General features: G+C 35.3%; 1 protein-coding gene across 4 annotated transcripts in view; it reads right to left on the minus strand.

Moving 5' to 3' along the window:
* Ralgps2 (Ral GEF with PH domain and SH3 binding motif 2) overlaps positions 1–15,471 on the minus strand; it is a 153,280-nt gene that overhangs the window by 7,235 nt on the left and 130,574 nt on the right. For 3 of the 4 annotated variants that reach the window (XM_074047353.1, XM_020174742.2, XM_020174744.2), the window contains exons 14-19: positions 14,780–14,834; positions 11,742–11,819; positions 10,100–10,205; positions 6,912–7,004; positions 2,168–2,273; positions 183–274 (exon numbers count right to left, since the gene is read on the minus strand). In XM_074047353.1, coding sequence (XP_073903454.1) covers positions 183–274; positions 2,168–2,273; positions 6,912–7,004; positions 10,100–10,205; positions 11,742–11,819; positions 14,780–14,834 — 530 coding nt within the window. The remainder of the gene's footprint in view (positions 1–182; positions 275–2,167; positions 2,274–6,911; positions 7,005–10,099; positions 10,206–11,741; positions 11,820–14,779; positions 14,835–15,471) is intronic. The other variant, XM_020174745.2, reaches the window with a different exon arrangement.

Consider the following 15,471-nt stretch of genomic DNA (forward strand, 5'->3'; position numbering starts at 1 on the left):
AGGAGGTTCATGACTTTGAGGCTAGCTTGGACTATATAATGAGTTTCAGGTCAGCCTGAACCTTAGAGCTATGAGACCTGTTGAAAAAAAGAAAACGACAACTAGTATACTCACTGCTCATTGGAACTTTTCAATATATTACCAAATTACGGATTATTCTGAGAATTCAGAGAAATGCTCACCTGTTGTTTGTTACTTTGGCAGGCTGCACTCAAATGTTTAAACCACAGCATTGCATTCATTCTACTGCCAGCTTGAAACTTGTATGAATTTCCTAAAATTATCAAAAGCGAGTGGAAAATAAATAAAAATTTAAGGACTATGCCACATAATTCTGCTAGACATAAAAGAGTGAACCAAATATGAGTACAGTTCTCAGTTTCAGATTTCTATTCATTTATACCCAATTTCCCAATATAGGGTTCCCCATACAACACACATCCACAAAAGTCACTATAATTATGGCTCCTTAAAAATAGTATCTAAGTAAAATAATTGTGTGGCTTCTCTAGATTTGTATGTGTGGATAAAACTGCAAGATAATGGCTCTTGATACTTCTCAAGACTATCTAAATAGTAAGCGTTAGTACCAAGTGTTTACATGCTAAAATGCTTCAATATTTCTACCACTTAAACGACAGCTATGCCTTTATTTGCCAAGATTATTGCAGATCTCTGGTTCTGCTGGGGCTCTCAGTGAAAATCTAAGGAGATACCACTTCTCTTTTAGGAAATTAGAAATCACCTATGTTGTGGGTATTCAGTAGCTCCTGTAACTGACTATCAGTGTGTCAAGAGTGTCACATAATAAAGGATATTTTATATGGCTACAAATATGAGTAGGGAATAAACAGAGATTTGCGTACTATAAGCTACTCTAAGATTAGATTTGCTTTTTTCATTGATCTAGACTCTTTCCTTTATAACTGCATTCATTGACTCAAGAGCCTGATTTTATTTAAGCATTATATGGCTTTTTTTTGAGAGTCTAACATTCAAAAACCTTTTTCACTTTCAGAAGCAATTGTTTCTTTCTTCACCAAATGTTCAGTAAGTCAGATACTATTGTTTTGTTTGCTGAACTCAGACACAGACATCTGGTCATTCTGAATAAAAAGCATCCCTACAATTAAGCTGGTCACAGTGACAATGTACCTACCCTGCCCCTCCCCGCCAAAGACCTCAGTATAGACGTCAGAAAAACCTCAGTTACTATGAAATAGTTCTGTTAAGTATACTAAGGAAGACTGAAGGAAAACAAATTTGTTAGCAAAATCCAATGAAAATGATCTCATTTTAAAATGCACTTTATAAATAATGTTTTAGATTTTTGAGGGGCTGTAAATTAAGAATGTTGAGTAGGGAGTTCTTACTCTGTAAATCACTTTACCTCAAGACATTTTTGTATCCAACATATAGACTTAAGTTTTTACTTAAAACTCTGTAATATCCTAAAAGCAGAGTATGTTGATTCAAAATGGCATCTGAATAAATAGAGGTCAATATATAGTTGTGACATCAACAAAAGATAATACTGCAGTTGTGAAATCACTAAAAGGTTTTGGAGTGGATGATTTCTTTCTTGACCTCCTTTGTTGTGTTGTCAACAGCTGGCAGTTGCTATGAAGGAAGAGTAGCAACCACTACAGGATCATTCCTGATGGTTCCAGTGGTATCCACTGAAGGAACAGGCAGGGCCAGGAGGTGTGATGTGATGCTACACAGCCCATCCTCCAGTTTTTCCCATTCATTTTACAAATTCAAGGTCAATAGTCAATTATTGTATTCATAAATGTCTCTATATATCATATGTCAAGTATTTTAATTAACTTAAGGATCTGAGCCAAATGATCAATTAGAGTAACAGAATAAGTTATTCAAAGGAAAACTGGTACTTACAGAATTTGAGAATAACACCCTATTACAGTAGGGTATAATCTCAGATTTTAAAGTGATAAAGTTTCAAACCTGCCCCACCCCCCAATCCCTGTAGGGATTACTTGTGCTTTCGATTTTCAAGCTTATTCCCATGAAGTATGGAAAATCGGCTCTTCTCAACAGATAAAACCACACAAACTCGTCCTTGAGTATCTCAATTAAACTGGGTTTGGGCATCAAAAGTTATGTATACACAATACTTTAACCCCTGGTCTTTCTAACAACTCACCTTTCTCAGAGTCAGTCAGCAAGAAGAGGTCTGGATGCTCTGGGTCATCAGCCATCATCACCATCCATCCTACTACAGATACATTCTTATTTGATGTTGATTTGAACTGAGATAAAAAGATAATTTGTGAACAAATCAAGGAGTCTTATGGTTCATTCTAAATAAAAGTTAAGTGGCAGGACAGTGTTTTCAATCCTAATGAGAGAAAACTTGTGACTTCATTCTGGTCCAGGTCAGCCTGGGACTTTTTCACTACTAAGCTGCATTGAGGCACACAGCCTTTGGATAGCCTCCTACATTCCAGACTTTTCCCAGATTCACTGGGTCTTGTTCTCCACTGTCAGTGAATGTGATAATATCATCCATGCTGTTTTTCCTAGATATACTACTATAGCTTTAGGAAATACTTACATTCTTAAACCTGATGAGATCATAAACCAGCAATGCTATTAGACAATTCTTAAAGTATTTCTCAAAAACAAGAGGAGGGGGGCATATTTTTAGCATGCTTGTTACCTTTACAGTTAGCTATTCTCTTATACTTTTTGTAACCCTGAGAAAGGTTACCATAAAATAAGAAATGAAGTTAATCTCATTCATGAATAAATGAAAAAATTGAAATACTGGCAAACTGAACTTAGCAGTATGTAAAAAAGGCTGCTAAACTATATCATAAGGAGATTAAACAGTCAAAACAAACTGGAAGAAGATATTCACAACCTCTAATTGCTAATAGATTTTTATCTGGGACATATGAAGAACTTTTAACAATTACAATAAGCAAAATACTTATCTTCATGGAAAAAACATGAATAACCAATAAACATGAAAAAGCTGTCTAACTTGTCAGCGGCCTTTTTGATCAGAGGCTTTTATGTGTCATTGTTGCTGTTGGTTTTTCTATATGCTAATACTGTGCCTTGTATTTTTATCTTCTAGTAACTGTTTCCTTATTGTGAAGTATTCTTGGTATTAAGTATCTCGGGTGTTTTCAGATTTCTGCTGTTGAAACACCACAGACAGCTTTATGTATAGAAAGATATATACTCGTCTTTGTGTATTTGTTCAAGGATTTCTGTAGGACACATCCTTGGATGAGGAATTGCAGTCATTATTAAGGTAAATACTGACTATGGCTGCCTCCCATAAAAGCAATGCCAATTTATGTTTCTGATCATCATGGATGAGAATCCATGTTTCCTATACCATGGCTAATGCAGTATCATCAAACTTCCAGATTTTTGTCCAATGACAAAAAGTGTCTTCTTTAATCTGCAATTTTTGATAACTTATTGTGGTTGATCATTTTTGCATGTTTATCAGCCATCTGCAGTTCATCTTTTATTTTCCTTTTTCCATTTTATTTGTACTGAGTCATGGGAGGTATGTACGTATGTATACCACACACTTTTTCCCAAGGGTGTATTTGGTTTTTAAAATTTCAAACAATATTTATTCACTCATTATCATGTAATGATAGGTTCAAACAGTTGCAAACAAATAAATAAATTATTTTTTTTTACAAACAATACACTTTCACTAAAAACTATGCTCCCTTCCTTTTTTTTTTAAATATGATCTTGATATGTAGCCCAGGCTAGCCTTGAATTTGAGATCCTCTTGCGTCTGCCTTCCAAGCACTGGGAGTGTTCCACCACACAGCAATATGCATTCATTTTTAAACATTCAAAAATAGAGATGGAACAAAATATTTTCTTTTCTCTCACCTCAACCATTCTTCCCAAGCTTACTTCTCAACAGCAAATTTAAAAAAAGTGTATTTGAGAAAATATTAAAATATCTAACTTCAGGTTTCAACCAAGGTACACACATTGCGTTTAGCCATCATGTATCTTTCAATCTAGAGTAGTCTTCCTGCCCTCAACCCATAATCCCACTTGCAAAGTTTTGATCTGTTTTAAGAATCCAGGCATGTCTTGAACAATATCCCACAAAGGGAATTTGATTACATCATGGTAAGTGTTTGGGTTAACAGTGAGGACAGCCATGTTAGAACAGGATCCCCTCCCCCCCTTGGGGTTAGGACTACCCACCTAACCCCAAAGACTGACAAAGGGACAGTTGTTAACCTTTAACTCCCTGGATGGGTGCCAAGGACAGCTGAGTAACTACAACTTAGTTTTCTTGGTTGCCCAGCAATGGTATCCCTTAGTGACCTTCCTGGTACTTTTCCACTAGCCCCCTGTATCTAGCCCTACCCTGTGTGTGGCAGTGGGCTCTAGCTCTCTTGCTGGGGTCCCTCTCCACAGGGCTTCTGTCCGAACAATAAACCCTGGGCTGGTGTTTAAGCTGTCTCTCTGCCTTCCATTTTCTAACAATAAGACTCGGGTTAAGTATTTTGGAAAGAACACAATATAGGTGGTGGTGTATCTACTTATGATTTTAATCCCTATCTGTTGCTAATCTATAGCATGTATTTTTCTTCCAATTTATTTGTATTTTAACTTTGAAAAAATTTAAAAACATTTTTCCTTGGTTGCTTTTAGTTCTGTCTCATATCACTTTTCATCCCAAAATTAATACCAAATAATGACACAGTCCTGTCTCCAGGCCTTCTATGCTGTCCAGAACAGTCTCATTTAGAAAAGATGAAGAATATAGTATTTTTTGGTTCTCATTTTTAGTTTCTTACAACCCACTATAATTTCTAAATTATTTCATATATATTATTTAGAAACCTCATATAGTCAACTCCAAACTATAATATTAGTATATATTAGTATGCATAAGTAGCAGTGCCAAACAGAAAATCATACTTAACATATACAAATATGTATATTTGTCATAATACATATATGACAAATTCAGTTATAAATTCTCTAATTTGTTCTCTAATTAAAGCTAGGGAAAGATAACCCCAAATTTTATTTTGAAAAGCTACTTCTTTATAATAGTGAACATTAAGTGAAACCCAGTCAACAAGTATCTCAAAATGGTGTGTGAAAAATTACTTCTCTGTATCTGAAGACAAAGGACTTAATTTAACCATCTCAACCTTTTCCCCCTTGGAGTACAGCAGTAGTAACTGGAGTCAATCACTCTGTAAAATGTTCTAGTGAAACTGATCAGTATAACCCTGCAGGGTTTGGACACATCATTACTTAATGATGAAAATGCTTTCATTTTTAAACTATTTGACTACACAAATAGAGTACAAAAAATAAATATGCACAGAATGAGTTTCCATGATCACTAAGTTCTTTACCTGAGTATAGTGCCTATCTAAATAAGTATAATAGTGAACAAAGAAGCCACTGCTTAAGAATATATGATTCCAATGGGCACAGTGGTACACACCTGTAACCCAGCACTCGGAGGCTAAGCTGAAGGACCTTGAGTTTGAGGCTGGCCCGTGTTACACAGCAAGAGCCTATTTCAAAAAACCCAAAAACCAAAAAACCTAAAAAAGTTGGGTGCTGGTGGTTCATGCCTGTAATCCTAGCTACCTGTGAGGCTGACATTGGGAAGATCACAGTTTGAGGCCAACCTGAGGCAAATAGTTTGAGAGGTCCTATCTTAAAAAAACAAAAAAAAACACAGAAAAATGAACTGGAGGTTTGGCTCAAGCGGTAGTGTCTGCTTTGCAAACATGAAGCCCCAAGTTCAAATTCTAGTCCCTGTCCCCACAATCCCCAAAACCAAACAAACAAACAAAAAGATTTTGGGAGTTGGGGGTGTAGTTCAGTGTAGAGCATAAGACACCTGAGTTCAATATCTAGCACTACCCACAAAATAAACTCCACAAAATTCAAAACCACAATGTATTAATTAGGGAAACATAGATGGTAACACTCTAAAGAAAAGCAAGCAATGATTAATATGAAATTTAGGCAGTGACAGGGAGAATGCTGGTAAGGCAGGCTATGAGATCTTATGGCCCCTATAAAATGTCCCCTTCCATAACTTTGGTTTGATTAAAGGACTAAAATTGAGAATAAAGAGCTTCTGTGAATTATGCACTATCACTTACAAAACTTTTAAATACAAAAAGGACTGACATTTTTCCTTTAGTTGGCTCACTTTTTCCTCAGTAGGGTAAATCATTTAATCCCCTCCCCCCTCCCCAATACATGGTTTAGAAATAAGATCCTCTCAAAAGCATTCTATTAATGTAGCGTGGGAAACTGTTCTTCCTTTTAAAGAGTGCATCACTGGCATATGAAACAAAACAGCATGCAAGAGATTTGCAGAAGATTCTACCCTGACAAAAACAGCATTGCGAGCATTGTATTATTTTACGTAATACAAAGCGAGAATGTTGATATGACAAAACTGCTGTGATCACTCTTTCTTCTTCACTGGTGGGGAAGTCACCGTACCAGAGACTGACATACAAAGAACTCCAGATGTTGGTCCCAGGTTTTCACATTTTACATACTAGGAACTGAGACTACAAGGCAACAGTTTTGAACCAGAAAACTCAGCTTGAGAAAGCTTTGATGCCAAGACAGATTTTTGTAACGTGCAATTTTGATATCTGCAAAGGAAAAATAGTATTCAAAAAAGAAACCTCAAAATAGAGGTTATTCCAAGACTTTCCTTGGAATGGTCTTACTAAATAAAAATAATTCCATTACAGTATTCATTCCAGGAATAAGTATAAGAACTTCTAGATTAGAATATGGGAAAACTAAACATTTCTTGCATCCTGTTGGGACTGTTTTCTTTATATCTACAAAGAGGCTGTGAAACAATGTTAAAAATTTAGAGGAAGAATACTTACATGTTTTCTTTCTGTAGCCTTCAGAGATTTGGCAGCATAGTAAAAAAGCTGTGTTCCACACAAGGCTGCCCAATATTTTGTCCAAGATGCCACCTGGAGAGATACACACACATCATAAATTCCTATAATATAGTTATGTAATATATTAAGCACTATTGGCTCTCAGTCTCTACCTCTAGCAGTAATAAGCCACTCTTCAGCCACAAAGTCCTAACCTGAGAGTTACCTATGACTTCCAACTCTAATACTCTTATTCAGTTAATTCTCGATCTCATTAACAATCCTGTCACTTTCTAATACTACCTGTTATTACCACTGCCTTATTTTTCCTTTCTGGAATATATTCCATGGGCCAGCACTCTATCCACTCCCTACCAAACATTTTAATCTCATAGCTCCTCTACCTTGATAAAACTCTAGTCACATCTAACCATCTGATTACTTGGCACTGTATCATACTAGCAGAATACTATTAGAGAAATCACACAATTATGCCAACTAATAAATTTATGCTCAATCTGCAATGGGAAGTTACTTTCCTTATACCCAACCTAGTCAGTATGCTCTCTTCCTCTGCAGACAACTACTCCACATCCTTCCTCAAAATTCTACTACTCTGCCTGCCCTTCAGATGTTACTGAAGACTTCTTAGAGAAAAACAGATGAAAGCTGCTGACAACTTCATGTTCCTAGCACCAATTTCACCTAACTGCCTGTTTGCAGACTAGTTAACCTTGATTCTGTCTGAAGGCAAACTCAGCTCTCTTTTTATGCCCTGATTTCTAACATCTCCTACTTCAATCCTCTTTGCCCAGACCCTGACTCCTATGACACTATCCAATTTTTCTGCTCCCTCTCACAGCATAACTTCTTGGAAGGTTGTGTCTAATTCCTGCCTTTATGTCTATTTTTCCCATTTTCTACTCAACTTACTTCATTTGTGAGGTTTCGGGCTGAAACAGCTGCTGTCAAGGTCACTGATCACTGACATTTATCCAATCCTTTCCTTACCAGTTAACCTCTTAGCAGCACCTGACGCAGCTGACCACTTCTTCCTTTTTTTTTTTTTCCCTTTTTTCTTTTTTTGTACTGGGGATCCAAATCAGGGCTTTGCACATGCTAGGTAAGCATCCCAACACTTGAGCTAAGCACCCCCAGTCCTTTTATTTTTGAGACAGAATCTCAATACCACTACCTTTGTCTGGCCTGGCTGGTTTCAAACTTGAGATACTCCTACTGCCACATCTCAAGTGGCTGGGATTATAGTGTGTATCAACATGTCTGGCTTCATTTTTTGTTTGTTTTTTTGTGATAAGGTCTCCCTATGTAGCCCAGGCTGGCCTCAAACTCACAATCCTCTAGGTGCTGGGACTACACCTATGTGCCACTATACTTGTCCCACTCCTTTTCTTAAACTTAGGCTTCTGGGATAACAGTTTTCTAGGCTTTCCTTTACACTCTTCTTATAGCAGACTTTTGATTATACAAAGCTCTATCTTCAGCCCTGTTTTCTTTCCCAGTGCCATTTCCTTCATAGATACTGTGTCACCCACTCCCAAACTTCAAATACTGTCTGTATGCTAATGACTACTAAAGCACTTCCCTGGCCACCATCCCTCTACTTAACTAACTCATGAACTGCACTTGTTAAATGTTAAACTGGCAGCTCTACTTGAATGTTCAATAAGCAGGTCAGGGTGAACCTGCCCGCCCCCCACCTACCACCATTTCAAAAAAATGTTCTCAACATCCACCTAAGATTAGTTGCCAGTCAGATGTTATTTTCATTTCCACCATTTCTTTTATACATCATATATAATACATCATCAAGCAACTCATCAGCTCTCTCTCCTCCACTTTCAATGCTTCAACCACACAGGCCCTTATCTCTTGCACTCTAGATCTTATCTTCACCAGGCTAATTCACTTTCTTTACAAATTGTAAACTCAAGTGTCTTGCTATCAAACCATCTTTCTGCATCCCATGACCTCATTTTTAAGGGCTTACCCTCTACTTCTTAGTGGAATGTATTTCCACGAAGCAGACACTTTGTCTCATCTCGTTCACTGGCCTATTTTTACCACTAGGCACACAAAAGGTCTATTAATGCCACAACTGACAGCTATTCAGAGTTTGCTGAATGGCCTACTATAGCTTCCTGATTGTACGTGTGTTTGGATAACTAATGTAAACCGCAAAATAAAATTATATGGAAACCATTTTTGTATTTTAAGAAGGCTTTATATATATCTTCAAGAGTATGAAGTGGATGGTTTTATATTTTAAATTAGATAAACATTATAATGTTATTTGAGAAAAGAAAAAAAATTTTGTACTCAAACTACTATGCAGGTATTGGGAAATAACAAACTTCTTTGTTACATATGAAAAGCTTTGTTCCATTAAACTTCTTTCCTTAGTTATTGCTTGGAGGACATTTACTCTCTGCAAACAAAACTGGATTATAGAGATTTAAATAAACTGATAAGACAAAATTGGTCAAATTTCACTGTTTAGGTTACTCTATTTCCTAAATATTACCACAATATTTCTTTCTTTACTTTTTTTTTTTTTTTTTTTTGGTATTTCTAGAGTTTGAACTCAAGGCTCACCCTTGCTAGGCAGGTACACTACCACTTGTGCCATGCCCCCAGCCATTTTTGCTCTAGTTATTTTTGGATAGCGTCTCAAGCTTTTGCTTGGGGTGGGCCTGGGACCACAATCTTCCCATCTATGTCCCCACACAGCTGGGATTAAGAGCCACCGCATCTAGCTTATTGGCTGATGGGCTGTTAACTTTATGCCTGGGGTGACCTTGAACCTTAAACTGACCCTGCATCTCTGCCTCCATCCCCTGGGTTGACAGGTCTGAGTCACCATGCCCTGTCCTCACAGTATTTCTTAATATACTTTGAGAATTTTCTTAAGAAACAGTTTTGTGTAAGAATTACCTTTAGGAGGTAAAGAGAAGGACAGGAGTACCCTGGCTTAAACACCCTTAATAAATGATTCACCTGAAATCTACATGGCAGGTGTCATGCCTTTAGAAATACCAAGGAAAATGTGCATTTTAAATTACCCCAGATCTACTACATATCTGCTTCTTTTGCAATTGTTTAGCACTTTTAGTGCCCTGTGCATTTGCATATTTTTAGACATGTAAAAAATTAATATAATGTGATCTTACTGTAGGTTTTTTGCCTTCTTTTAATAAAGTTTTCCGCCTGAGAACACCTTGAATAGTAACAGCTCCTGGATACAAATGCACTGCCAAATCTTCTGATTCTGCAGAACTATACCGATGAAATGAAGAAAAGAAGAGCTTTAGTCTGTAATAGTCATGAAGTAGGTAGTTAAATAAAATATTACTATTCTTAACTTAAAAACTTTGCTACTTTTTTTACAAAGCAAAGAAGAAACTGACAATTTTAAAGGTTTATTGATTTGAAATTATAAGCTGTCATAAAAGCAAGTTAGAAAGTTAGCAGATGGTTAAAAAACATACACTGTTACTAATTTGAACAAGTATAATTTAGAAAGAATGCAGGAATTCACTTTAATAAAGATTAAGTATTAAGAGTTTTTTCTTCTTATCATGTTATACTGCATCATTGTTGTAACTTTATTTTTCCCATTAGACACTCTATGTCCTGGTAGGAGAGATGAGGATTCTATTTATTAAAAGTATTTAAATATATAAAACTGAAAATATAAATACAAGAAGCTCAACAAGAAAAAAAGAAAACTCATGCTTAATTGTAAAATAGGTGAAAAAACTAGTAACAACAACACATTTTTCAAAACTGGCTTTTTGCAATACATTTTAATGACATTTAAATGCTGCCAATGAGTAAGTGCTTGATTATGGCTGAACAGCTCTCTGACAAAGGAATTTTCCCCCAAACGCACGATTTCCTTTTCATTTATCTTAAAAAAAAAAAAAATCACAAAATAACCATTTTTATCTTTCCAACTGATTTAAGAGCCTATATTTAAAACAAGAATGACTTCTACATGAACCAACTAAAACATATACACTGATAAAAATGCCAATTTCTGAAGATTTGATATGAGCTGCAGAATTCCTACAACAGCAAAGAAAAACAGAAGTTTTCCAGTTTATTCCTTTATGATTATTTAGGTGTCTTCAAAGTGACTTACAAATTTTAAGCAGTAGCTATTTATATTCAGGGAGGTATACACAAGGAGATTAGACACCACTGAACAGAGTTTGCTTCTGAAGTTTACTATTTTGTTGTCTTCTGAATTGGTTAACTACCCATTTGTATCCTCTAGATTCTCAATCAATCCAACCTTAGTTGCTTCCCCAGCTAACACAGTGCAGAAGACCCAGCTTAACCAGATGAAAAGCTAATGGGCTGAAATATGTAAAAATTTTTTAATGAAACAGATTTGTCTAAACTCAGATCTGAAAAAAAATTCTTAAAAAAAGACAAACTAAATATAAACGTACTGGCAAAGTAAATGCTTTGATTCCAGTTTAAGAATAATAGATTTTTACATTGCTTATCCAATCACTAGCATGTGAAAGACCTGTGCAGTTAAAAGGCTACCAACTTGGAAGCACTTAAAAAATGTGACATAAAGACCCAAGTTTTAGCAGTTAACGTTGAGGATCACAAGGAATTGTACAAACTTTATCTCTACATTAAATCTTGGAAAGAAAGTTCTTGTGGGCAATTTGTTTAGTTTAATTTTAAAACCAATTAGTTGAGAAAGAACAGAAATAATGTCAGACCACACCCATGTAAGACAATCACCAACACCAGAGGGGAGTACTGTGACCCCTGGATGCAGGGAAATTGTACCTGCTGGCCTTCATGTGGCTTCGATAGCCATTTCGTGCCACTCTTGTCACCGGGCCGAGAGAATGGTACAATCTGTTCCTGTTGGATTCCATTATAAATTGTATATAATTACATACACTTTTATCCACACACTTATCAACACCTAGAATAGTATAATAGTTTTTTCATGTACTAGAGCTTTCTAAATCTTACAAAGGGACAGTATAAGACTGATCCTCTTTTTTTTTTTTTTTAAAAGCACGCAGCATACTTTCCAAAAACTTATTTCACTATTGACCCTGGAGATATGTATAGGTGTTTATTACAGTCATATATACTTAACTTTCATAAATCTGCCAAAAAATTAAAGAGCTATTTATGGGCTAATAATATAAGAACCTGAAAAATACTTCACAAATCCTTTTGTTTCTATTCTTTTTCTTAGCATTCAGTTTAAATACAATGCTTGGATTTGTATAAACATTTTTAGTATATGTCCCTATGAAGACACCTAAAAGCAACATGGCTTGTAAACATAAAATTAATATGGAAAACCTCTTTGTCTTTTATAGTATATCAAAGAAAACTAATAAAAGAGAACTAAGTAATAAATACAGGCACTATTTTATTTCTATATAAACTGAGAAAGCCAATAATAAATGATAACAATGGTATGAGTGGCAGAGTTTTATCCAAATGGCACGCGCGCACACACACACACAGACACACACGCGCACCTTTGCCTGGGAAAAGCCAAAAGTAGCACTGATATACTTAAAATGAAAAGAAGTATTTTAGCAACTTAAGCAATAAAATATCTGATGCCTCTCTAGGAAATAAGAGGAGAAAATGGTGTATCAAAATTTAGAGAACTAAACCAGGCATGGTGGCTCACCCTCTAATGTCAATTACTTGTGAGGCAGAGACTGGAAGGAGCGAGGTTTGAGGACAGTCCATGCACAAAGTTAGTGAGGCCCTATCTCAACCAGTAAGCTGGGCATGCTCCAGCAATTAGGAGGATCGTGGTCCAGGCCAGCCCAAGAAAAAACATGAGACCGTACTCAAAAAATAACTAAAGCAAAAAGGGCTAGGAATGTGGTTCAAGAGGTAGAGCCCCTGCCTCGCTAGAGGGAGGCCCCAAGTTTAAACCCCAGTAAATTCTGAGTAGCTGTAGCTCAATGGCAGAGCGCTTGCTTAGCGTGTTCAAGACACGCTTGTGATCCCCAGCAAGGAAAACAAAAAAAGAAAGGAAGAAAAAGAAATAAGCATTATCTTTAAGTTCATTATCCACAGAATTTTAAATCCTAGCTATACATTCACTTCTTTATTAGTATATTATTATTGTATTGAGGATATATTGTGACATTTACAAAAGTTCTTACAATATATCATTGTTGAATTCACCCCTGCAACATTCTCCTTTATCCTCCACCCCTGCATTCACTTTTTATTATTTCATGTTTAATTTTGATAGACAGAAGTCACTTAACTGGTCTCAAAATGTTTCAAGAGCTACTGATTTAAACACAGCGCAAGTACAGATCTTTTTAGTTGCAAATGTCTGCAAAGCAGAACATTTCATACAAGAAAAATATTGTTTTGAGACATAAAGGTAACATGAAAAACTGTCTTTTACTCACTGGGAAGAGAACAGATGAACACAATACCACTCTGGGTTAGTCACTTATACCATGAACAATCTAAGAAACTTTTAATCTAAAAATGAGAATATACTCTTTATTCAAGACCTGACGGCATTACACTGTTTTAGAGGGAAAGACAGTTTGTAAAATCTCAGAGAATACACCCAAGGCAACTCTTGTCTTTTCCTCATTTCAGGTAAACCTAAATTTAGCAGTTGGAAGAGAAACAATGTGTAAGAATAAATTGTTAAGAATCCCCCAACAAAGAGAATAAAACTTGGGAACACTCAAAAATTAGAATACAAAGGATCAAAAAAGTACACTCAGATCCAGTGCTTATGGGTTAAACCTTAATAACACAATGGTAGAAATCTTTACGAAGTTGTATCAGGAATTAGCCAATTCAAATATAATTTAATTTCGAACTTTTCTATTAAAAAGCGATTGATAGGGAGTTGGGTAACTAAATATTTTTCAACTCCAGTTTTCATGTGACATTTAACCTAAACAATGATCCTAGGGGTTGGGGACATGGCTTAGTGGTAGCCATACACTAGTGCTTCACATACACAAAACAAAAATACCCAGAACTCTTGTTCCTTAGGAATTTATTTTTTTTTGTTTTTTTCCTTTAATTTCCTTATAGTGGGGATGGAACCCAGGACCCTGAATGTCCTAGGGCAAGTGCTCTCTGTTAAGCGGTATCCCCATCCTTTAATTGCTTAGTTCACATACAAAAGGGAGCAATTATTTTGGTCAGGAGTGAAGTGTCTTATGAGTCTGAGAATAGTAGTACTGAAGGAGTGAGAGATAATATAATGATCCTAATGAACATTTAGTAAATAACTATATTAACTGGCTACATTCTCAGAGAGATCTTGCACTTCAAGATCAATATAGGAAAACTTCACACTAATGATGGTTTACAGCTAAGAGAAACAAGGAAAGAAGAAAGCATAATTTATAGTATTGCTTGACCATTTAAATTCAAACTTCAATTTAAAATTTACTGTCATTTTTGCCCTTGCCAAATAGCACAGAATAAAGTTGGCCATTCCAAAATGCCTTAGAATTACTTAAGTTACCCAGGCTTAAGAGAATGATTTCATTTTGAACATTTAACTATGGCTATTATTGAAATTTTATTACTAATAAGATTACTGGAAACTTTAAGTTATAATTAAATGCACTTAGAATTCAAATACACATGTAAAGACATCAAATAAACATATATAGAGTATCAATAGCCAATCTACTTCCTTACAATTCCAGACTTAAATACCAACTTCTAATTTCTCCTACCAGCAAGAAACTTAGTCAGTTAGGGATAGTAATATCTCTTTAAACTCATTTCATCATATCATTTAAAACAGACAAAATAAATCCAAAGCAGTTTAAATGAATAATTTCTCTTACCTTTCAAAAGCAGGCCAGGAGGTCTCTTCACTTAGTTCAGAACCATCACTGCTACCTAAAATCAAAAGTTACTCTGTTATTTAAATATCAGAATTATTTTTCCAGTTTGGATAAAATAAATTCTTTAACTGTACTCATAAAATAATGAGTAACACTATGGCTTAACATCCATATATTAATTTTTTATTCTAGTATTACTGTTTTTATTTTGCAACATATTAGAAAGTAATTTACAAAACTAACAGCCTAAGACATTTTTGTATATCTACCTATAGCTCATATGCATTAATTATAAAACAATTTTTCTAGCATCAGAATAGAGAGCACAGAATTTTTCTTTATTAAGTTTGTCATAATTTAGGTCCAAAATACTTATGAACTCCTGAGAAGTTCATGACATATTTATTTCCTTTTCTAACTGAAACCTGTACTTCCCTCAGAATAAAAGGCTTAATGAAATTCATTTCTTTGTCTTTAAAACAAGACTGAAAAGCACAGAATCTCTAAATTTTTTTTTAATTGCAATTTAATAATATACAATTTCCTCTTTACTAGAGTATCAGCTTAATGCAGCAAACCATTAACTGGAAAAAAGTTATTTTCTGCAAAATTGCTTGGTTTTGCTTTTTGTTTTTTAGGTTGAGACTAATATTTGTACACAGATGAACTAGAACATTAAGAGGTATTGCAGA

Source organism: Castor canadensis, chromosome 11 (assembly GCF_047511655.1).
Source record: "Castor canadensis chromosome 11, mCasCan1.hap1v2, whole genome shotgun sequence".
Lineage (NCBI taxonomy): Eukaryota > Metazoa > Chordata > Mammalia > Rodentia > Castoridae > Castor > Castor canadensis.